The 26,275-nt window shown below is 37.3% G+C and overlaps 2 protein-coding genes across 3 annotated transcripts in view; both read right to left on the bottom strand.

Annotated features, from left to right (window-relative positions):
• hcrtr2 (hypocretin (orexin) receptor 2) overlaps positions 1-7,895 on the bottom strand; it is a 68,135-nt gene extending 60,240 nt beyond the window's left edge. Inside the window, exon 1 of the mRNA XM_007239619.4 lies at positions 7,606-7,895. Coding sequence (XP_007239681.2) covers positions 7,606-7,825 — 220 coding nt within the window. The 5' untranslated portion in view covers positions 7,826-7,895. The remainder of the gene's footprint in view (positions 1-7,605) is intronic.
• A 9,375-nt stretch (positions 7,896-17,270) lies between these two features.
• fam83b (family with sequence similarity 83 member B) overlaps positions 17,271-26,275 on the bottom strand; it is a 29,703-nt gene continuing 20,698 nt past the window's right edge. For both annotated transcript variants that reach the window (XM_007239617.4, XM_022663868.2), the window contains 3 exons: positions 22,231-22,395; positions 20,684-20,808; positions 17,271-20,505 (listed from right to left, as the gene is read on the bottom strand). In XM_007239617.4, the coding sequence (XP_007239679.3) occupies positions 18,456-20,505; positions 20,684-20,808; positions 22,231-22,395 (2,340 nt within the window). In that variant the 3' untranslated portion in view covers positions 17,271-18,455. The remainder of the gene's footprint in view (positions 20,506-20,683; positions 20,809-22,230; positions 22,396-26,275) is intronic.

Here is a 26,275-nt window from a genome sequence, read left to right as displayed (position 1 = left end):
ACATGCAACATAAGAAATCATAAAGGGGGCAAATAAACATATTGACACCACTGTAAAGTCTATGCCTAGGCTTAATCCCTGTGTGGAAAATCGACCAGTAGAATAGTTTTGTGTGGTACCCTGTTACCCTGTGATGTATTCAGATTCTGAGACAGTCAGATTTAACTACCTGGATAAAGGGGTGAATATATATTTATACTCTTGTTTTTTATGCCTGATACTCTGGATGTTTATGAGGTAAAATTGCTTCATTGTGGTGTTACTAACATATTACTAATGCTGTGCTGATGCTAAGTTACCGGAAATGCGCTTTGGTTAACAGGAAATGAATGTAGCTCAAGAGTTCAATGCATGGTTTGCACATTTAGATCACCAGTGCTGGCTTTATGTTTTTTGGTCTACAATATTGGTATTGTCCTAGGGCCAGCAACAGCCACCCCCAAGTTCCTCCCTGACACTGCCCTTGTGATAATAAAAAAAAAAAACAATATACATTTTACCCACTGAAAATGAAAGAAATCAGGCACAAACTCAAGCAGCATTAAAGTAAGAAGAATGGTCTCTATGAGCACCACGGTAAAAAAAAATCTGACATTTCTGAAGGTTCTCTAGAATGCAGCATTTCACATCAAAGCACAAAGGAAAAATGCAAATATAGTTAGAATTTAAAGGAGAAATCTTCATCAAAGTGAATACAGCATTTGAGTCTTCAACACCACCCAGATTATTCCAAGTTGCTTCTGTTAGTGTAGTCTCCACAGTAGACCATACAGCAGGATGATGAGACCCAGAGAGTCTTTGTTCATTCAGTTCAGCCCCAGGAGAGAATCTGACACATATCAAAAGCAGCCGCAGCACAACAGCCAGACAAAGTGGTTATTTCACACTTTTACCGTTCACAGCAACAACCACTTCAGAAATGATGCAGATTAGCGAGGCTAAGGGGTTTAACAAAAACAGCATGGAGGATGACTCAGAGGAACCCAACATGTTGCTGTGAACTGCACAAATGCAAATATTTCATTAAAAACTGTGATGGAATATACTATACATATATATATATATATATATATATATATATATATATATATATATATATATATATATATATATATATATATAGTCATTGTGCTTAGATGCTGTTGTGAAGACAGGATCAGCACAGTTGGTTGAGAGCACTTAAGCCATAAGTATACATGTGTGGTCTAAGCATGAGATCAGCTAACGTTAAATAAAGAAAGTTAGATAAATCTCTTCCAACAGTGACAGCTCGGTATATTATCTACTCTACAATATGAGCAGGAATGTAAGGATTTACAGCATGATGCTACTAAACAACCATCAGCAGCAGAATGTAATCAGTCAAGAAAGATTCAGCTTGAGGTTCAGTAAACGACTACCAGTACAATGATACAATGATACACTTTTCTTTAAAGCGTTAACCTGTAAATCAGGGGTCTCAAAGTAGCGGCCCGCGACGCGGTTTCATACGGCCCCTCACGGGTTAACAAAATAAACATACATCTGGCCCGCAATTCAATTTAATTATTTATGCTTTATTATGTTCGTTTTCATATTTTATCTTAACTTGTATTTTGGTGTGTGTGTGTGGTTTTTGTTTTTTTTTTTGCTTACGCTGCGTTGCCTGCTTTAGTAGTCTTCAGTAGCCTTCAACAGTCTAACCTTGCAGCCGTGGTGTGTCCACTAAACTCCGTAGTTATAAACATCCTGAGGTTAGCAGCGCGCTAACTGACCTGTTTATAATGTAATCCGAGCAGTGACTCCGTGACGCTGCTCTAAACTGCTGCTGTTAGCTGCTTGGGCTGAAAGATGAACTGTAGAGAGCTGTATTATCCGGTTAGTGGGGTTATTTTATTTCATACACAGAAGAACTTACAAATTTTTAAAAACGCTCCAGACTGGCTCAGCTGAGTCCTGTAGCCCGTGGCTGGGCTGCAGCTCTGACTAAGCAAAGACTGCGGGCTTGTGGTGCTGCAGCTGCAGCTCCGACTAGTGGTTGGATGAGGAACTGCTAAATCTGAGGAAATGCTAAATCTGTCACAGCTCACAATTTTTGATTTTATATTTATTAAGCCTTATTTCAGTATCAAACGTTTTGATCAAAGTTAATATAACTTATAAATTAAAAGGATTTATGTTAATAGAGCAACAAGCAAACATTTTTCCATGCAACTGTAATATTTGATTGAATAAATAGTATATTGAGAGTTATTTAACATTAAGGAGTAATTACATTCATTTTGTATTACATCTGGTTACATTTTCTTATATTTATAAGTTACATCTGGCCCTCAGAGGACAGCCAATATGCCAATGTGGCCCTCGGCAAAAATGAGTTTGAGACCCCTGCTGTAAATCAAACTGCCTGAAACTGCACACCCAAATCTCAAGCAGAATATAACCTTCTGTTTCATGAAGTGTTGATAGTAAAAAGCCTTTAAAGGTTTCTTAGAAAATATGGAAATACTGATATTGAAATGATTAGAAAATGATTAGAAAATCAGAAAATACTGAACTACTGATATTGAAATGAATCTCCAGTGATCTAAATATAATAAACAACAACAAAAACTAGACACGTTGCAAAATTTCATTTTAAAACCTAGATTTTAGAGCCTATAAATTGAACAGTTTTTGCCCATGAATGTTTTTTAGCCTGTAAAAACTGAACAAAGACATTACATGTACAGTAGACATGGAACAGGCAGCTTCTCCAGGTGTTTTTTTAATCCAACATTTTTAAAAAAGAAAATAAATAATTTTTACTGTAGAAAATTGGACGAATGCATTTTTTACACTTACTGGCAGTGTATTAAGAAGTGTCTGTCACACTGTGGGTTTCAGGGAGCCTCCTGAACACATGCTAGGCCTGTGATCAAGTAAGGTCTGAGGTTATAACCCAGCTTCCCGTATGTGTCATCAGAACTCAGCCTGATTGGTCTACAGACTTAAGTGACATATGATTGGGAAGGTCAGAGTCTGGCCTATGCGAATATATATGTCTTAAAGTTAAAATGCTTTGTTAAGTGCTCTTTACACAAAAATGAGAAGCTAGCAAATGGAAGGATTAAAGGAACAAGTCTGGTGTTGGTTTGGTAGGCACAGTCTAGAGTAAGTAATGCTGTTCTGAAGAGAAATCAGTTTAAAGCTTCTAATTCAGTAGACTTCAATTTTCACAGTATAATGACAGCATGGTAATCCGGTGAGGTAACAGGTAATTGTAGTCAAGATTTTTAAATAAAGCAGTATCAATAAAACAGAGGAGAAAAGATGGGCAGAGGATTTACAGCTTGTAACAAATGCATAAATTAGTTCAATATTGAAAACCAGAGCTCCTCAAAGAAAGCCTGGATAGGAATTTCAGATCTCTTCCTAAACGATTCAAGGTATAAGGAGTAAGTTCAGTGTTCAGCTCCCGTCTCTTCAATTCCTCAGACGCACTGCCTAAAAAAGCTGAAAGAACCACATGAACAAGCCACTACCACTTACAACTTTACTGTGCTGTACATAACACAAGCCTTATGATCACCATGTCCTTATCACCAACAAGCTCTACAATACAGAATTACTACATTCATTAAAACCACTTACACCTTTACTGTACTGTACACAACACAAGCCTTATGTTCACCATGACCTTTATCACCAACAAGCTCTACAATACAGAGTTACTATATTCACTAATACCACTTACAACTTTACTGTACACAACACAAGCCTTATGGTTGTCATCACACACTGGAAATATGTGTTGTGGTCAGTTGAAACAGTATTGCAGAGTTTGGAATAGGTTTTAAGTACCTAAACACATTTCTCAACACCATTATCTCAACAGAGTGTTTAAACATAAAAACCTTAAACATAAAAACCTTAAGTCTGCCAACTTTATAAAGCTCCTAGAGATTTTGTGCTCACATTGTAGTTTAATCCACTCATCAGATCTATTGCACCCATTGCTAACACAGATGTGCAAAAGCACATGCAAAACTTGTTTTACCACCGTACAGAAGTGTTGTTAATGGAGTATGAATGTGTCTGGAATAGATGAACTCGAACTGATTGGCACTTATTGGCATTTAACATAAAACATGAGTCAACCTGGCTCTGTTTCTGTTGTGTCAAGAAAGAATCCATTCCATTTGATTGATAGGAGAATACACATGCCACTGAAAGTCCACAAAAAAACTGCAAAAAAACATTATTTCTTTGTTGTAATGTGTCCTCACCCACAATAAAAATGCTTCTGGCAGGCCTGCAGCATTCTGCCCTCACAGACACTCTTCTTGTGGAATGCAATCAGATGCACCAGAGACAGTTACTCATCTTTTGTGACTGCCTTTATTTCAGAAGAACCGATGAATGAGCAGATCCCTGTAGTGCAAGCGATTTGTCAGGGTTTCTAAAAATCCCTCCTGCATCAGAAGAGCAGTCAGATGAGCATGTCAGCACTGCAGGGGGTGCTAATACCTTACATAGTTTGATCCCCTTATTTTTAGTTAGAGTTTACATATTGTGACATTGTGGACTGATTTATTTAGTATATTAGTAGTTGAATTGCTGTTTTACAGTGTATAGTATGCTGAGTATTCTGCTGGCAGTTCCTTTGAAACGCTGCAGTCTAATCGCTTTGTGCATGTGTGTATGTGGTACAAACTCCAGAAATCCAACCTCGCAAAAACTGTAGTTTTCATGTCTATTGTATATGTATATTAAGCAAGTTCATAGATAGTTTTGATTCTTTTTATATTCCCTGTTTGAAATCTATGTCTTTGAGCTAACACCCTTTCCTAGGAAGAGCTCACTGATATGTCTGCTGAACACATACACCAATCTGAATGTAAATTCTGCCCAGTTGAGTCAGCCCACTGACAGGTCTAAGCACATAGAAAGACCAATCAGGTTGCTCTCTATCAGATTCACTTTATCTCTCACCAAATTATTCCAGAAAAGTGTGTGAGCGAGTCTGATATTACCATGTCCTCATTTTCCCAGAAGATGGAGCGGTGAGATCTCTGACACCTGATTTCGGTTGTTGCTTGTCAAATACTGACGTAAAATAATCCAGTAAATGTAGCTGTTAAGAGCAACCTCTTCCATATATTTTATAATCTCTATATCTAGTCATGCTCAGGTGCAGCTGGTATTAACGGGCTGGTAGAACTCACTCCCTTAGGTCCTTCTGCAGGTTCATACAAGATACAGCCCCCTTCTCTGTTCCAAGTATCGGAACAGTGAGGCCAATCACTGTAAGGTTGCTGTAGACTGAATACTGAACTCTGAATGGGTTTGGCATTAAAATAGGGAAAATGAGACAAAAAACAAATCAACATTTTTTTTAAATATATATTTACATCTGCATCTGAATCACGCCTGTGCCCCGCTGAATTTTGAATTGAGGTGGATTAAAGTGTTTTAACCATGTAGTCTTTGTGGGACTTATAATAGTGAATAATAATTTCAGTAATTTGTTTTAGTGAGCAAAAGTTAAAGTAAACTATCCATTAAATAGTAGAAAATTGTAATAAATTGCATTGTAACAAAGATGCATTGTTAATAAAATGTTTTGCAAACTTTATTAAATGATAGAATAGCTGGGGAGTATCTCTGGGCCGTGTCCATAGTAAAAGCTATTGATTTTTTTTTTGTGTAGTTAGTAACTTTCTGTTGTCACTTTCTGTTAAAATCAGTGTTTCCCTCTTGTTCCCTAGTTATATATAATGACTTTTTCCTAAGACAGCAGAAATCAACAATTCTGAAACCCTAAACTCATTCATTTGGAAATCCTTAAAGTTAACTAAACTCAGCCCTGGACCTTTACATTCACAGGCAACAGCCCTGCCTGGAAATAAAAGCTAAAGTGTTGATGTTTTGTCTCATATTCATCTTTTAATGTGAAACCCATTTTTTTCTGTCAAAAATAAAAGGATTGGTCTCACCAATACTTGTGGGGGGGACTGTATCTGCATTTCAGTGGATCACACCATGAAATCTGTTATCCACTTAAGCACATTTTCTTAAGCCCACCGCATGCAGGTTCACCCTACTGCTTTGTAATCTCAGAGCAGATTCAAGGCTCAAATTTATATTTAATCTGTTTACACTAAAAACAGCATGAACATATACAGTAAGAGAGCTTTTTCTATTTATCGCTGTAATTATAGAAATTAGATATGCCCTGTGGAACCATACCGCAATTACCGCTGAAAACAAACAGAAAATATTTTAGACTGCACTGCCCCCATCTAAGAGGCTCTACAAGGGCTAGTACATGTATAACTGCTTATTTAATACTTATTAAATGTATCCTTTAAACAAAAAGCGTTAATCTATTGTTCTGAGTCAAGGAGAGAGTTTCCAGTTATATATATATATATATATAGAAAGCTCTTCTCATAAGGTCTATATTCATATTTAATATCACAAGCAAAAGAGCATGCACTAAAAAGCACAGAAAGAAAAGTCACTGGAGTTTTAGCTGCTCAAAACTGATTTCATATTTACAGCCATATTCATAATTCATTCCTAGTTCTACAGATTCAATTAATGAGTGATGTTTGTGCACAGATGCAGTTATCTTTTATATACCCTGGACACACTGCAGTACCAATTTATCACCACACAGATCAGTCAAATTATAATCTTAAAAGAGAATGCTGAACATCAGCAGTGAAATTAAAAAGTCATACATCCTCTACAGAGAACAAATGTCTGCACAATTATGTTTTGTTTATTAGTATTATTATAATGTTGGGGGAAAACATGTTATGGCCAATTTTATGTCAAATGCTATTTCCCTAATACGTTAAAGCCAAATAAAAAAAAAAATAAAAAAAATCAGAAATCATATGTGAGTGTTCGCTCTCTTTAACAGGTTTGCATACACATCACTTTTTCACTGATAAAATCAGCAACACATACCATTTCAAGAGAAAGGGCCAAACAGTTGGCATGCGTAACAGTAGTCCATATTTATAAAAAAAAAATCTGTAAAACACATTTCATGATATCTAATAATCTTTACAAGAGAGCATGAACTCAGCACAATGTGAAGATAATTACTGCTTAACCTCTGTACCCCAGCACAAATCAAACAGTAAATATGAAAATAAAGTACAGAAAATCAGCTTTTAATTTTAGGTCTAGGGTAAAGCACAAAAAAACAAAAGCTAAAAACAAACAAGAAATCTTACTTACAGAGAGTCCTGTAAATCTTACTTATCTGACTACATAAACTCACATAGACACATAAAAGTAAAAGGAGCACACCTGTCTTTACTGAGTCTCCATTTTAAGAGAGAATAACATAGGGGCTCGCGCATTACTGGTGGATTTAATGAGAAGCTCTAGGCTGTTTAAGTCTGTCGGAGCAAAGGCAAGCCTTATAATTGCACTTCATTCAGTCCGGACTAGTCCCTAATCTAAATTCTCAGAGGTCTAAAAGGGAAAATGAGCCTCTATCCGAGAGCTTTTAGTAGACATGTTAAAGGATGAGTGATGGGAGCGCTGCTCTGCATCCCTACCCGCGGGAACCAGCGCGCACGAAATAATGACCAGCCGTCAAAAACCGCCACCGGCGCAACTTACCGAGCGCGTTTCCGATCAGAGAGAGCAGGAACACCGCGATATATCCCGCTATTAAGACCCACTCGTACTGCTTGGGGTGCAGGTATTCCCTCCATATGTACTTTAAAAGTTCCTCGTCGTCGTCCAGCTGAGCGGGCGCGTAACGATCCGTACAGTTCGAGCGCTGATCCGCCGGCGAGCAGTCGTTTCGGCCGTGATGAACGACGGCGATTCCAGCCATGCTGCACGCGCCACGGCTCGTCCGTAAACGTCTAAAGCATGAATGATAGTGCGCGCGGTTTTTAACGGGTAGATGGGTGGTCACGGCGCGTGACGCGCGCTGAGGTACACTTACCGGAGCCACTGAACGGCTGCAGTGGATGAGCGAGCTTAAAGGATATAACGGTTCACACGAACACAGGGAACTCCTTGTTATGCATCAATATGCAACAGTGTTTCTATCTATCTGCATTTGTGTGTGTATATATATATATATATATATATATATATATATATATATATATATATATATATATATATATATATATATATATATATATAATTCAAATTATGTATGAGCATTTAAAAAAAATAATTAACTGAACATTATACTTACAGTTTATTTGCATTATTTACAAATTAATTCTAAAATATCAGTCAAGTTCATTAGGTTTTATTTTTGTGATTGACAGCTGGTTAAGAGGTCCCCCCTCTGCCTGGAGTGGTCTACCAATCATCATAAAGAAACGTCTTGACACCTACACTACCCTGTCTAATAAACATTGAGATGTTTTTTTTCTGTATAAAAGCGCCGCCTCAGAGCTCAGGACTCCACTCAGAATACATTTCTACTGGGTCAAAAGTACATAGAGGGCAAAACAAGTGATATAAATCTTATGTATTCCACAAAAGAAGTGCAAAATGAGGCAGATACTTAAAAATATAAACATGAACATGGACAAAAAGTAGTGGGACTTCTTGTCTGATTTCTTCTGAAATTAAGGGTTTTATTTTGTACTTTTCCCACCACCCCCTCCCTCTTCGGAGGACTGTTAATACTTTATTATTTATTTATCTATGGATTTACAACAATCATTTTAGATACAGGAAAAAAAAAAAAAAAAACAGGAAGATAACAAATAGACAAGGAAACATGATAAGGGCACGAGATAACTCTGTGAATGACTTTATCCTGAATGAGTTGAATGAGTGCCTAATGTGGTTGGGTTGATGGATCTTAACTGGTGATATTGTAAGAATGAAGTTCTCCCAGTGCTGTATTTCTGGGTTAGTTGTGGAAGTGACATTAAGGCGGTATTGTAATAAATGTGTTTGAGGTGTGTATTGCCTGTGTAAAATCTGAGGTGAGTAGTTTAATGTTTATTTATTGATGATACGGTCTGGGATGAATGGGTGACTGGTGTGAGTAGAGATATTGTTTTCCACCAAGTTGTCACAAGTAAATTGTTTCTACAGTTTATACTGTTGAAATGTGTATGTTGTAATTAATTGACTAATAAATGGTAAGTCAGATATCTGGATATCTTTGCAGACTGCTGAGACTGCTGAGACTGCACAGTTTGGAGTTGGACACCGAGAGAACATGGAGCCACATGCAGACTCCCCATGCTGTTTCAACTGTCACAAGCTCCTACAGAGGATCGCTGTGCTGGAGATGAGACTCTTTACCGCTCTGCCAGGAAAAGCTCAGAGAAATACCCCTCCATTGCGTTTTGAGGGTGAGTCTAAAGAAGCCAACTCAGTCCCACAGGCTAAGCTAAGGCTAGAGAGTCTAACTGATTTTCCAAACCTTAATGGAAATCAGTCCAATCTTGGGAAAAGAACTGATCCTTACGAAAGACCGAATCATTGGCACGAACTTGGAGCAAAGCCGAAAGCTAGAAAGCAACAGGTTGCTGTGTTATCGGCTTCCACGCCAAACTGTTTACCCTGGGCTCAGAAGGCTAAAGCTAATGCTACTGCTAAAGCTAGTGCTGCTGCTAAAGCTAGTGCTGCTATACCGGCATTCATGCAGCCTAAACCGCTCTCTTTGTGGAATCGCTTTGTGCCTTTAAGGGATATGGATGATAATATTCCCGAAAGTACCGGTGATAAGACAAGACAAGAAAAAATGACTGTAGATCAGGATCCAAAGCGGGCTAGCACAGATATGAGGCCTAACAAGCAGCAGGCTAGCACAGATATGAGGCCTAACAAACAGTGGCTCTCGCCGGACAACAAGCCCTTTCGGAGCACTCTTATCATTGGGGACTCGGCTGTAAGGAACATGGGCAGCAGAGTGATATTAACCTGCTGTCTCCCTAATGGGACTGTGGCAGAAATAAATGAGCAGCTCCCCAACATTCTCTCCCAGCATGGAGAGATTGACCGGATTATTCTGCATGTGGGGAGAAACGACATTCTTAGAGAACAGTCTGAAATCCTAAAGAAGGACTTCACTGAGCTATTTCATACACTGGAGAATCTGAGCGCTCAGATGTTCATCAGTGGACCACTCCCAGCCTGGGGGTCAAATATGTTTTCACGACTGCTTAGTCTAAACACGTGGCTAAGTAACACTTGCAGTAGTAAAGGCTTGAATTTCATTGACAATTTTAATTTATTCTGGAATCGCAAGGAGTTTTTTAAACTAAATGGCTTACATCTAAGCAGGTCCGGAATGAAAGCACTAAAGGACAACCTTCATTTTGCCCTACAACATCAATCTGTCTCTAGATTCATCTCAATGCAACAAGTGCAATCTGAACCTCAGCCTCTGTCACCTGCCCCCGACAAGGACCAAGGAGCACCATCACTGGAAAACAGTCCGGCTGAGTTCCTGACACTTGATGAAAGTTACAGTTATCTTCATCATCTGACGATGACTCCACAACCAGCAGTTGAGTCATCACACTCCTTCTCAACCTCCTCATTTGCTAAAGAATCATCTCCACATATGGAGTTTACTGAGAAAATGGAGAGATTGGTATGTGCTGGGACTAAACTTTCACACTCTATCTCAGACAGTCCACAGGTCCTACCAAAAAAGCGTAGGGCACCCCCTCCTCCTGACCAATTACAGCCCCGATCTCTAAGGCCACTTCATCACAGACAGCCCTGTCCTTCCTCTCCTGTTGATGTGCAGAGGACAGAAGATTTAATTGTTACTAATAGTAGATCTAGGGAGCAAAACAGTAATAGCACCCAGTGATGTGTTCAGGGTTCCTGCTATAGAAGAGATGGTACCATTGGCTGTTTTGAGATTGAGTTGGGACCCTGTATGTCTGAAATGTTATCAATTCCTCTGTTGATTAGAAGTAGAAAGAGTAGAGTTAATTTATCCAATGCGGCAAATCAATCTAATCTCCTATTTGTGCCACGTCAACCTCAGGGTACTTCAGACACTTCTATGGTTTCATTAAAACTAGGTCTACTTAATATTAGATCACTAGTCAATAAATCATTTTTAGTAAATGATATTATAATCTCTTACGATTTAGACTTTCTGTTTCTCACTGAGACATGGTTAACAGAAGGCAGCAGTGCTACTATTTTAAACGAGACGGCACCAGCAAATTTTAGTTTTATGAATGTGTGTCGCAATGGCAAGAAAGGAGGAGGAGTAGCTGCTTTAGTGAAAGAAACATTTCAGTGCAAAGAGACTGTTTATGGCAACTTTATGTCTTTTGAATACCTTTGTTTTACTTTGAAGGGTACCCCGAAAATTCTATTTTTAACCATTTACAGACCCCCAAGATACTCTACACATTTTATTGATGAATTCACTGAACTACTCTCAGTTATTTCCTTAGAGTTTAACTGCCTTGTCATAGTTGGAGATTTTAACATACACATAGATAATATCAAAGACAATAACACTACAGATCTGCTTAGTCTTTTTGACACTTTTGGTTTGATACAACATGTGAAAGGACCTACACACACTCGTGGCCACACTTTGGATTTAGTGATCTCCAAAGGTGTTGATATTTCAGCTGTCATGGTCAAGGACATGGCCCTTTCTGACCATTTTTGTGTCTTTTTTAATTTACAAAGCACCCCAGATGCTCAAACTTTCTCTGTTCCTGTTAAAAAAAGATATATAAAGGAAAGTACTGGAGCTCAGTTTATGGGAGCTATAACTAAATCTACAAATCTAATCTCAGGGACAGTTGATGAACTTCTTTATGGTTTTAACACTAAGATTTTAACTGCCATGGATGCTGTTGCACCGTTAAAAATTAAGAAAAATTGTAAAAAACCAAAGACACCATGGCGAAACACAGTGATGGTAACTGCTTTGAAAAGAGAATGTAGGAGAGCAGAACGTAAGTGGAGAAAAACTAAACTTCAAATCCATTATGATCTCTATAAGCAAAGCCTTTGTAATTTTAACTCAGAGCTATGTAAAGCAAGACAACTGCACTTAAGTGAGATTATTAACAGGAACATTAATAACACCCACACTCTTTTCAGCATGGTCGACAAACTTACAAATCCACCAAAAACAGACTGCTCCAGAACTTCTTTCTAGAGAAAAATGTAATGAATTTGCTAATTTTTTCAAAGAGAAAATTAAAACTATCAGACTCACAATTGACACAAAGCTGCCAAATTATGAAGCCATGCAGTCCTCAGGCTCCCCTAAAAATAACATTATTATGTCACAATTTAACACAATAGATCTAACTACTTTAGACAAAACTGTTCAGTCTTAAATCAACAACATGTTGTTTGGACATGCTGCCCTCAACATTTTTAAAGACTGTTTTCTATTCTTTAGCAACTGATTTGCAGCAAATAGTAAATAGTTCACTAGTATCAGGAACTTTCCCTAAGTCACTGAAAACAGCTGCGATTAAGCCACTCTTGAAAAAGAGAACTCTGGATCCTTCTGTGTTAAACAACTATAGACCTGTTTCAAATCTTCCTTTTATAGCTAAGATTATTGAGAAAATAGCTTTTAATCAAATCAGCAACTTTTTGGACACCAACAGATACTTTGACAAATTTCAGTCTGGTTTTAGATCTAACCACAGTACTGAAACAGCTCTTATTAAAGTGTTAAATGATATACAGCTTAATACTGACTCTGGGAGAATGTCAGTCCTGGTATTATTGGACCTTAGTGCAGCATTTGACACCGTTGATCACAGAATATTATTGGACAGGCTGGAGAACTGTGCAGGACTGTCTGGAACTGTCCTTAATTGGCTAAGGTCATACTTAGAGAACAGGAATTATTTTGTCACTATAGGCAATTTTGAATCAGACAGGATACCATTGACATAAAGAATCCCCCAGGGGTCAGTTCTTGGACCTCTCCTGTTTAATCTTTATATGCTGCCCTTAGGCCAGATGTTACAGAACAATAACATTAATTACCACAGTTATGCAGATGATACACAGATATATCTGTCCCTGTCTCCAGATGATTTTAGTCCTATAGACTCATTATGTCAGTGTCTGGACCACATAAATAATTGGATGAGCCAAAATTTCCTACAATTAAATAAAGACAAGACAGACTTCATAGTGTTTGGTTGCAAAGAAAAGAGAATTAGCGTTAGTGAACATCTCCATACTCAGGGTCTAAACACCAAAGACCAGGTACGAAATCTTGGTGTTATAATAGACTCAGATCTCTCCTTCGCTAGTCATATCAAATCCATCACAAACACTGCTTTTTATCATCTTAAACATATAGCTAGAGTCAGGTGTTTGGTGTCTCAGCAGGATCTAGAGAAGCTGATGCATGCGTTTATTTCAAGTAGAGTGGATTATTGTAATGGCCTTTTAACTGGACTTCCTAAAAAGTGTATTAAACAGCTACAGCACATTCAGAATGCTGCTGCTAGAATTTTAACTAGGACTAAGAGAACAGAGCACATCACTCCAGTCCTAAAATCTCTACACTGGCTTCCAGTTATTTACAGAATAGATTTTAAAGTGCTGCTGATAGTCTATAAATCACTGAACAGCTCTTGCCCCGAATACATTACAGATCTGTTTAGAGAATATAGACCCACTAGATCTCTTAGATCTATGGCCAAGGGTCACTTAGTTGAACCCAGAGTCCAGTCTAAACATGGAGAAGCTGCTTTTAGTTATTATGCTGCATATAACTGGAACAGACTTCCAGAAAGTCTTAGAAATACCCCAAATGTAGAACTGTTCAAATCCAGGTTAAAAACTCTACTTTTTTCTCGTGCTTTTAATTAAAGCAATTTATTTCATTTTTATTTTATAACCTAATTTGATTTTATTTTATTTTTTTGTTATTAATTGTTTATTTTTTGCCCTTTATTTTTAATTGTTTTTTTAATTTTTAGAAATGTTAATTGTAAAGCACTTTGAATTGCCACAGTGTATGAAAGGTGCTATATAAATAAAGTTGCCTTGCCTTGCCTAAGGTTTGTTTTAATCCAAGATTTATCTGAACAATTAGGTTTTATTCGTTTAAATATGTATTGAAATTGATTTATAAGGAAATAATGATGGACGTTTGGTGCCTCTAGGCCAACATGGGGTTTTGTGTCTGTAATGTGTAATATTTAACTCTGGGTGTTTTATTTTTCCAGAACAATTTAGTTAAGGTGGTATTTAGAGATTGAAACCAGATGGATAAGGGTTGAATAGGAAACATTCAAATTAAATAGTTGATTTTTGTTAATATTGTCATTGTTTTGCTTAATGAGTTGAAGTTGAGTTTGAAAAACTCTGACAGCTGGGGTATGTGATGCAATTTTTTCACATGGGATGAGTTTCAGTGTAACATCAAGTGTTCTTTGAAAGAATTGTAGATTTTTAACAATTGATTGAATACCTTTTTGGATTGTTTGAATATTTTATGTTGTTGATATTAACTGTTTTTTGTAGAATTAGTAAGAAAAAAAATAATCTGCATTGTTTTCTAGATTTTATGTTTCATTTTGGGTGTTTAAATTCCCTAAATGTTTGTGTTTTGTCATATATTTGCTGCTTTTGGTACTCTGAAAATAGAGAATAGAAAAAAATCAAGGGTTTTAAAAAGAGCTTATTACTGCTTTGTTGTAGTTCATCATTTATTTATTTATTTTTGTATTTGCCTGTTTGTTTGCCTGTTAGTGCTCAGTACACTTATTTAAACATCATTTATTCAGAGAGGGTTTGCTGTGAAACATGAAGAATATATGAATCCTGGTTTCTGTATAATGATGGTGACATTGAGCTGGGATCATTGTAACCGTAACTGATGACAAATGTAGGAGCTCATAAAATTAGTCTTAAACTTAATAAAACAAATCTTCTATTCATCTTAACAATTCAACTATGTGAAAACATTATTAAATGGTGGAATCCAAAAAATAATATCAGCAGTGTAGTGATACAGGATTATTTGCAACTTGCAAATATGGCCCTGAAAATACCTGAAATTCTATATGCAGTAATCAGTTGTTCAGAAGAATACATTTTGCAATGTTTATGTTGAGACTACCTTGTTTAATTGAAACCAGTTACGCCCATGAACATTGTAAACTTATGTTTCAGATTTAGGACTGGGCACATGAATCATTCATATGCAAAATTTTCAAGGACAGAGGGTGGCAGCCAACATCAGATTACTCTGTTTATTTAATTGAATTTTTTTTTAGTCCAGCAGAAAATACTCTATATTCTCTACTCGATATCCAAAAGTATCCAGATCCATTTTAAATCAGTGACTTCACTGATACAACTTTTACAACCTGGTTAGAAAAGCATGTGTTCTGAACAGAAAAGCAATGATGTTCTTGAGAAGCTGCACATGCTCTCTAGCTATATAGTGCCCACTGACAAGCATCATCCAGAGGGGAATAATCCCCTTAGCAATTTGGCTTTAGAGAAGAATAACTGAGCTTCTGGGAGTGATCTGGGAGCGACATACCTTCAGAATGAATTGGAGTCCTCACAGCAATGTTCCATCATCTAATGTAAAGCTGTCCCAGAAGAATAGATACTGTTTCTGCAGCAGCTGTCTGCAAATATTTGAACATATAGGGCAGATAGAGAGTAAAGTAATTACTTTTAGTGCTTTTGTTTATTTAGGAAATTTAACTTACTGTTGATTTATCACTGTGCAAACATGGGGGAATCCCATACAGACATTTTGTTGATTTTTGGTGATTTTGACAGCTTCTGGTTCTGCACTATTCTAGGTCCAAAGCATTTGCTGCACAGCACATCTACCCACACATGGTGAAAGATGTTAAGTCAAGGCACTGTGAGAAGCATTCCAGAAGCTTCAGCTTGCGTTTCCCTAAAAGCTGCTTGTAGTGAATTACGAGGTATGTTTCAGATCATTGTCCTCTCTTCAGCTTCCTTAAGATCACCACATTCAACAAATTCAGCTTCTTTAACACCCTGTACGTACTGTAACTAGTAATACATGTATTTTGCTGGTACAGTAACTGCATACACTTTACTCCTTTATTTAACAATGATAACTTATTTTCATTTAAGTCATTTACAGTGCTTCTTTTTATAGGCTTTCACTGATCTGTATAAATCACTTGGCTTCATTATTGGGGAATCACTGGTTGTAAAGTGTTTACAAAAGGCCTAAAAATAAGAGAAGCTATTTATTTCTAGAACAGGAGCTTACAATTCCTGACCTGCCTAACCTAAGTTCTGAGACTAGAGACTTTTCTGCAACTAGAAAAGTTTTCACTTTGCATGTGACTATCTTTAAGATAATTCAATTTAGAGTAACCATAAATCTAGATTTGTTGGAAAATGCTGTTTTTAAATAGCTTTTCTCCAGAGGTGTTACTACTGTTCACTTTAAAAAAGTAAGTGCAATTTGGCCTTTGTATGCAATATTAATGTGCATCACTGAAAACACATTCATGTTGCAACCAGTCTACAGCATTACTGCTCTCATCATGTTTCTGCTTAGTTTAAATGCAACATTTAAATGTAATATGTTTTTGCATTCAAACATTGTATTATACAAATATTCACATTCAAAGAGACTTACAAATTAATATACAAAAAAATAATCATTATCCTGGTTATGTGTGCAATCTAATTTTAAACAGAAGGGATGATATTCCATTTAGGAATATCTTGCATTTAGGGCAGTGAGTCCTGCTGCTGTTCCTGCCCATGGAGTGGTGCTTCTCTGTGGTTCATTTGATGTCTGTCTTTTCTTCTATTTTTAAATTGATGGTGTGCAAAGAAGTTATGTTTAAGAGAAATATTATTTATTATTTAATAAAAATGCCCAACTAAGATAATCATCAAATGATTCTCATTTTATTAAAGGTACAGTGTATGTGGCCTGAAATGTCCTGGAAGTGAAAGATTAATGGTAAAAATAAAGAGCGCTGGCCGGAAAATAACTAGCCAGCATGCATAAGCTCTCTTGACCTTTCTCATATCCCCAGTCTTAAGCTAAGACCTGCAGAAATAGATTTCTCTGTGCCTGATGTCCTTTGCTGTATACACAGGCTACTTTACAATGCAGACAAGACAGTCCATCTAAAGAAAGGTCAACAAGGCGTAAGGTGTTTCTGTCTTCTCATCCCTACCCAGAGCTTTACACTTAAATGTCTGTCACTGAACTGGAAATCACACTGATTCACAACATCTTCCTGGTCTCAGCGTTCTGCTTTTTCTGCTTATACTGTACTGATATTTTATAAATACTGAAACATCACACCATGTTGATTTGAACAGGAATTTATTTGCTTTCTTATACAGTCATTCACAGAATGGCCATATCCCTTTAGTGCAGTCTAATCGTCATGTCCTCTGACACCCATTAATAAAAAGAACAGTAACATTTTGAACATTATATTAAAACACAAAAAAACGCGTTACTAAATAAAACACCTTTAAATACACATGTAAACAAAAACCATAGTCAGCATGTGCCCATAAATTCCCCGCTTTAGCAACAATTATGCACAATATAACATATTGCACTTTATTTTTAGGTAACATAGTAAAAACGTAATGGCTTTAACACTAAAAATGCACATGTAGTAGAAATATGTGGATTAAGTCTTTCCCTGTTAAATGAGAACCCAACATACTGAACCACCAAAACCTCAAAACTACATGCAGCATACAGCTTCATACAGCACCAACTTCACGTGGGACTGAAAAAGCCATCTAAATGAGCTATTATCTGTTTCAGTGTGATAAACCTAATTGTTAATATGTTACTCAGAGCTGTTCAAAATAAAAGGGTTCATTGCAGCTTTTATAGTTTATGTAAAAAATATTATGTAAAAATGTACCAGAAAGCATAATATTAACAATTTCCTGTAACATTGTTACAATAATTTAACCTTTAGAGGCATTCAACTCTTCTGTCTGGTTCCAATCACTACCACACAGATTTTAGTTTTACTTAATGAATTAAAATAGCACATTTCACATCAAACCAAAAAATGAAATAATGTATTATTCTGAAATTGTTACATCAGTGGATTTCCCATTAAAGGAAGAATGATGATATTTTGCACGAGGTAAAAATGCCTCACAAACCCAGAAAGCATCCGTCAATTTAATCATTTGCACAATTTTGGCAGTATTATACATTGCACTTTCTTCCTAAATTGCAGCATAGTTGGAAAACAAAATACAGTTCATTTTATTTTTGTATGCACTGTTGTTATTAATTGAATTAACAGGATTGGGCTGATAGTCTTTATAAAAAAGAAAGTGGCCAACTAAAATCGTGTGACATGAAGCTTTCTTAATTCTGGAGAAAATACAAGATCTGAAGTTTTTAAGAAAAAACAGACTTTTGAAAATGAAGTGTTAACTTCAGAAACTGCTTTGACAACCTCAAAGAATCTCGGAACGCAACTGTATTATCTGTTAATGAAGCAGATTATCACTTATTTATTCTTATTTATCAAATTTCCAACCCTCTGTATGAACCGGCCTAATTTATTATCATGAGTATGTGTGTGTGGGGCTACATGATTGCTTCGATCAGTGTTTGAAGTTCCTTGGGTGAGGAAGGGATTCCTGTGTTTCTCTGCTGTGTGGCTGTTTGAAGATGCACTGCGATCAGAGGAGTTGTGCTTATTCTCGTAAGTGTAAAGAGACTCAAACCTGCTGTACAATCTGTTCCCTCCAACAATCTCTCTCTGCCCTTGACTCGTTCTTCCCCGAGCTGAACCTGATCTCTCATCTGGAGCCCTGACACAGGGCTGTCCTGATGATCTCACATTCCCATCACCAGCTGGGGAAGCAGCATGCTCCTCCGTGTTAAAACGAGGAGAAGATAATTCTCCAGTCACAGCATGGTTTTCATTTTCAGAGGCCCACCCATTTGCTCTTTTTAGCCTGCTGCTGTCAGTGGATTTCATAGAAACGGCTGTGTAGTCCCACTGTTTCATACCCTGCTGTGCCTTATAGTCCCTGTCATCCGAAAGAACGGTGTCAGAGCTGCCGCCCACTTTAGGGCTTGATGTGTTCTTTTGTTTGGGTGAGTTCTCCCTTTTTTCCGGAATATTAAGAAGAGATTTTATTTTTTTGGTGCTCTTTTTAAAGAATCGTGGTGAGGACATGCCATTGGGTTTGCGTTGTCCTTTGTCCTCAACATCTAGGACAGTTGCTGACACAGTCCTGGAGGGAGGCTCTTGCCAGATTGTGCACGATGGATCTTTGTGGTCTACCTTGTGGAAGTCGTGATGGGAAACAGATCTCTGGTCCTCCTTCAGATTTTGGGAATACCCTCTTTCTCCTGAACTCTCTCCAACAGTAGTCCTCTCTGTCTGTCTTCTCAACAGAGATCCATACATGTGACTGGAGGATTCTTTAATGTTGTTATTGTATGAGTTGTATCTAGGATCTGCCACACTGTGCCGCTTGTACAAGTTCTCTTGCTCGGGATCCTTAGTCAGAAGTCGACTTTTAGCTCGGCCCAAACTGGCATATAACGCATCTCTCCCTGAATTATAGCACATGTTATTCCCTGAATGGTCTAACATCTGCATACTGCGTCTCTTTAACATAAATTCATCAGGCTGCACACGACTGTCCATTAATCCGCTTTGATTCCTCTGTGTTGGCGGGTAGTATTGAACGCCTGGTCTCAGTCCAAACCCGTCGTGGTGAACAGAGGATGAGGACTCATTGGTGTAACTGCTGGTTTCTGGGTGTTCGGGGATGGTAGACTTGAAAACCAGGGATGATCTAAGACGAGAATGCACCGGAGGAGCAGGCTTGTTCTCCATTTCGTATGGGTCCAGATAATCATAGGATTCTCCAAGTGGAACCTCACTGTTGTTGAGGTAAGACTCTATCCTCCAGCTGCGCAAAAATGATTTGGAAGTGTTGGCTAAGCTGGGCAGGTTCTGCTGCATTAAATGAACTTGTTTGTCATGACCATGGTAGGACTGGCGAAGGTTAGCGCTCCTGTTCATCATATTCAGCCTGGAGTTTTCATATGGGTTCTCCATAGCGTTTGGATAGTGGTTCCCCACATAACGCCTGCTTTCTTCTGCCACATTCCAGTTACTGGAACCGTATCTGGAGTACTGAGGGATGTATGAAGGTTCCTGTCTCTCCCCTGCATAGCTGTGTCGTTTGTTGAAATCTGATGTTTCCTGAAGGAATCTACTATGGTGGGCAATTGGCGCAGGGATGTCTTCCATTATACTCCTAAAACCTGGCTGCCTTTCACATGTTTGTCGGTACACTGAATCTAGTGTATGTCTTAAATGATCCTTCCTTTCAAAGGCTTTGGTGGGGTGACCAAGGTAGCCTTCCACTTTGCCGTTCAATCTCTTGTCAGGAAAGATATCCTGAGGCTGGAATTCTGCTGGAATTGAGGAGCGGGCATAAAGGGTCCGGAACTCCTCATCATAAGACTCCACCAGTCTGCCTGTTATGAGCTGAACCATGCTGAGGTGGATCTTCTCATAGGACCACATGAAACTGGAGAGAGAGCAGAAGAACTGCATAAATGTGCATTCTGAATCTTAATCTGAATACATTACGTTCAAACTGAATTTAATAATGATGAGGAGGGAATCTGGAATTTCTGAGCTGGTGCCTTTTTTGCTTTGTTTGAGTATAAATGCTCAATACATTTAGATAAATTCCTCCATCTTACCTGTATGATCCAAAAAACACCGTTTGGCAGTCAACTAGGAGAAATTTGTGCCCCATGGCTCCATGGAACTTGGCACCTGACCGGCAGAGGTACTCCTGGCCTTTCACTGTACGCACCCTCATGTTCTACAGACAGAATATATATATAATGTTTAAATAATATTTGTGCAGCAAAGCCAGACACAATGTATTGACACAGCATCACTGAGAGCAATAAAATCACTAATTATCCAGCTGCCGTCCTGAACAAGTTTTACCGCTGCTTTGCATAAACAGAGACAAGCCCTTTTAAAGAACAAGGGTCAAGTCTCAGTGCTACTGACTGTAACAGACAGACCAAATTAATAGGTGTGTCTTTATTCCATGCTGTGTGTATATACCTGTTTCGAAACATATAGGATAAAATACCCAATATATACAATACAATAAACCCAGATGTTTTATTCACAGTGAAATCCTGTGGTCTTTAGTATCTGATTTTCTGGTGGCCAATTGGTTAAGTATATATATATATATATATATATATATATATATATATATATATATATATATTTATTTACTTTGAATAAACTACATATATATCAATATATGTTGCTTCCTTGGAGTTAGTTTTAGTTTTAATTTTCAAATATTGGACAAATTTGTTATCCTCTGTTATCCTTATTATACTCAAAAAGAAAAAAACAGTACAGTACAGTAAGGGAAAAAAACTTGTGCAGCATTTATCTTGTTCCATCCATCATGTAAGACAGACAACATAAATATCAACTGCCAAATTATAATCATGAAGATACAAGATGATATGTACAACACGTACAGTACATTAAATATGTGTACCATTAATTACATGTTTCTTTATTTTTACTACATTTATGTACATTATTTATCTGCCTATCAACAATATGTTTTAAAGGTTGCATACATGCCAAATATGTTAAGCTCATCTGCCAAAGCCTTTATGATATATGAGCATATTATGTGCATGTACAACTTCCTCTTTAAGTCAGAGGTTTAGGTGAAATGCTGTTAAAATACAGACAATTTTTAGAAGGAATGCATTTAGGAGGAGTGGTGAGAAAATCAATGGCATTTGAACCCACCAATAATTAGTACAACTCCCCAGGGCAAAGCAGGAGGGACAACTATTTCAAGCACCTAGACTGTCTCGTCTAAAACCTTGTTATCAGCACTTTGGTCACCCAACCAGACAGCACACGTATTGTGTCGCAAGAATACCACAGAGAATAACTTTAACTGCTTTAAACAATGAGACCAGTTTCCTGATTTTGTGAAAAATAAAAGAGAACTTGGGAAACAGCTGCTGTTTTTTGTAACTGTGCACAAATGTATTTTTTTTAATAAAAAAATCTAATGTGGAATTAAGTAATATGCAAAATACGTTTCTTTAGAATGCGACTGCACTGTTGCTTATCTTATGGTCCCCTGATTCTGAGCCTCAACTGGATTATATATGGCTCATTAAAATGAACTCTCATCATATCTGCTCTGAATGTAATGTGCGCCTAGTGGGACAGAAAGCTCACTCACCCTGAGTTTTTGAATCTGAATCTCATGGTTTTCAGCCATAGTGAGAAAGCTTTTGAAGTGACTGTGATCCAGCAGAATATAGACAGGAACACCCCTGACAGACGCATCAACTACCTCTTTAAAAATATCCACATCAGTAAACACGTCCATGGCGATGGCAATGACCTGTATGGGGAAGGAGAAGAAAAGAAAAAATGAAAATGCAGCAGAAGTGCACTGACAGCACCAAAAGATGAAACATTACAATAATTGAACATTTCACAATCGGACAGGCCAAACGGCAGAAGGCCAAAACTGATAATCAGTAATGGCCTGGAAAATGACTTAAGAACCGAGAAAGGTAAAAGCGGACAATAAAGGGCAAAGCAGCAAAATTCATGACATTCTTCAAGCAAACACCATACAGCAGCGTTCCAAAGCAGTGGAGCAAATATACAGACTGACTGGGAATACAAATCCCTGTAATGCAACAGTGACAACTCAACTCCATAACACTGATAGTTTTTAAAAAATCACAGCAAGCTGAGCTACAGAAGATACACTGGAGTTTTGCCATTTAGATCTCCGTCCTGCCTGACTGCCAGCATTCCTCTAGTCAAGCTTCAACAAGCTCAGCACAATGAGTTGGGGATAAGTGGCAGAACATTTCAATCAGTCATGTGTTGCCTTATATCACCACACCCCATGAAATCGCACTTGTCCATACAGGTGAAGCTTTTTTCGTTAAATAGTACATTTTTTTAATCTACAAAGATTTAAAAACTTTCTTACTGTGGCATTTTTGCCAAAATAATAACATTTTTCAAAAAAGGCCACATTTTACGCCACTAAATTTAAATTTTGTTGTTAAAGCCCTGAATTCAGTTCTGCTGAGTCTGTAACTCAACTGCCTCAACAGGTGATGAAAGAGTATTTTCCCCAGCAGTCTTCTGAATGTTGACAGCTCAATTTGTGGAGAAATATAAAGAAGAAATGTCTGTAGCTGCTTGCTTTCTTCTTTTCACTAAGCCTTTGCACACTTGTTTCTGTAACCCCTGAAATGTATAAGAATGTGGGTTTAAATGATCTAGTAAACTGAAAAACAACAAAAATAGAGATATTTGTTTTTTCATTGGAAATCAACAATATACTCTATTTCAGCAATGAGCCAGGATCCATTTGATTGGTTATTAATGTTTTATTGATAAAGATTTTAGTTTGTGACTGAAATCGCTCCCTATTTGTGTTTTAGGGTACTACTGAGTATATCAATCATTCTTTCTAAATGTCTGAACTGTAAAGTGGAATTTGAACATGATTTTAAGGCCATTATAAATGTACGCAATGCATCATAATTTAAAGTCAATATGATAGTTCGCTATATAAGCTTAATGTGGACTAAAATGCACACAGAGTCTTACTAAGCTACAGACAACTGAGCAAACTGCATCCAATAAAACATGTCTAAATACGCCAAAATGCAAAGAAAACTGCCCAAAAACAAAACAGCAGATTTTGTAAGGTATCAACACTATTAAAAACTTTATTCCAACATGCCTTCAAAATAAACTGCTGAGCTTAAATATGAACAGATAAGTAATTACAGGGCACATTGCACTATATAATCAGAAGAATAAATAAATAAACATAAACTTCCAAAGCAATGAAAGATCTAAATATTCATACATAATAACTAACATCACTGCTCATTCCAGTTTCCAGCAGCAGAACCAGTTCTGTTTCCACCACTGTAGCTATATACAACATAGATGAGTTAAATTTTCCCAACAATTTGGACACAGCAAAAGTCCCAGCACTTGGAAGTTTTGTCCACCCGTCAAAGTGGGTTTTCCCCAGTCGATTTCACTTTACTTTAGAATTTGGTAATGTGTGGGCAGAGTTTTTAACAAAGCTCAGCCATTCATCTGTGTATATGCGACTGTTGTTGGAACATATTAATGATGTCATAGGCTGTGACCGAAATGGCTCCCTACTCCCTCATTAGTGTTGCGTTATGTGGGGAGATACTAATAAGTTCACTAATTAGTGGTAAAACTGGAGTGAATTCGGACACTCACTCATCATTATCATGCACCAGCACCGGTCGCATAAACACACACAGGTGAGGGGTGGTTGAGCCGTGTTTAAAACTCCATAAACACACTGAACTGAGCTCTGAATTAAAGTCAGTGAAGCTCTGAGCTGATCATGAAGTCATTTATCTGCTTGTTATATTTATACTGTTTAAAAGATGATCCTCACGTTACTGAACTACATGAAGAAAACCTTAAAAATAGCAGCGTACACCGGCTCGCACTGTAGCCAGATTGGGTGGTTTCATGCCAAATGTCGAGTTGTATCTGAAATTGTCTGGAGGAAACGCTGTGATTTGACAGGTGAACAAAACCGCCAAGTTCAATTTCCAAACTCTTTACACTTGGTAGTGTTATAGTTAGATATTTAACCTGGCAGAGACAGACAGAGCTTTTAGTCCTGCTGATGAAAATTTGAAGCTGTGTTTATGTTCATTATTATATATGAGTATTTCTTTCTTTCATTGCTTGCAAGGTTGTTTTTATGTACTGTTTTTACGTTTTTGTTTCGTGTGTCCAATGATACAAGGCACAAAACACATAATACAAATATGCAGATAAACTCATTTAAATATCATTTTTTGTAATCAGTGATATTTAAGATATTTATGGTATTTTATTTTAGACCATGTTGGAATAAGCCCTGTAATATTGTTAATATGACGAATATCAGCTGTTTGGGTGGTTTTCTCAGTAATTTTGTGGATTTGAAACACGCTTTACCCAGTGAATTGGTTTTATCTGAATCCCACTGTAACAATCTGGCAACCCTGGTGGCTCGTTGTCCGCTCCGTTTCTTCGACTGTCTGTTGCTTAGTAGCGAAACCCGCAATGCATTTTGGGACACATTCAGCTCGCTTAGTAAGCAGCAAAGTTTACTATAAATCATGATGCATTATGGGAGTTTTTAATGCCCTCAAAATCACGTTCGAATCCCCCCTTATGATTCGGACACTCAAAGAAAAATGGCTGACATACTCAATAGTGCCCTAACTAGTAAATAGGGAGCCATTTTGGTCACAGCCTCAGTGTCTAAATTGAGCTTGATGTCATTGTGCTTTTACTGTTATCCAGTAAGGTATATAGTCCCTCCCTCGCTAATGTGGGAGCATCTTTTTGAATTTTGGTTCTAGGTTATGTTAAACTCATATACACTGCAATAACAGTATTCAGGAAGTGAATGAGTGTGTTTTGGTGTTTCCTGTAGTTACAGATGTGTCTATAAGTGTGGTGACTCTGCACAGATAACTTGAATTATTTTATGTACCTCTAGATGCTGATACATTAACTTAAAAAAAATAATAATTTCCATCACTATTTAGGGCCTTTATTCTTAAATGTATGTACATATTTAATGCTTATTCTTACACTCCTTTTCTCATGACTCAATGCTACATGCACCTACTAACCCTGAAATGTGTGGCAAAGTTAAGCCACAAACCTCTTTTTCTATATGTATCTATTTCACTAAGACCCAGAGAGCTCCCCTGCTGAAACTGAACTGAGTTTAGCACTGCTGTTTAAAAAGCAATACAAACATAATTCCCATGAAAATATGAAACTTTCTGATTACTGCAGGGTACACAACTCATCAGCCTGAAACTAAATTACTCAGCTTAAGCTCTCAGAAATGCAAGGTGTTTTTTAATCAGTCTACATTTTCCTGAAGACTTTTGACAGTTGTTTACATCAACACAGCTGCTAACACTTGCCACTTCTAAACCATACAGCATTCTCACCAGTGAGATGCAGATGTATTTTATTTTTGGGGTCTATATTTGCAACAAGGCTGAGATACTAATGACTAATGACTAGGTCCTGGTTTCAGGTCTGTCCGAATCCTCCACTGGCTCTGTTGGGGCTCAGTCCTGTCTGTCCTGTATATATATATATATATATATATATATATATATATATATATATATATATATATATATATATATATATATATATATATATATCGGCCAGTTAAT

The sequence above is a fragment of the Astyanax mexicanus genome, chromosome 7 (assembly GCF_023375975.1).
Source record: "Astyanax mexicanus isolate ESR-SI-001 chromosome 7, AstMex3_surface, whole genome shotgun sequence".
Classification (NCBI taxonomy): Eukaryota; Metazoa; Chordata; class Actinopteri; order Characiformes; family Acestrorhamphidae; genus Astyanax; species Astyanax mexicanus.
This window is presented reverse-complemented; position numbering and strand designations above follow the sequence as displayed.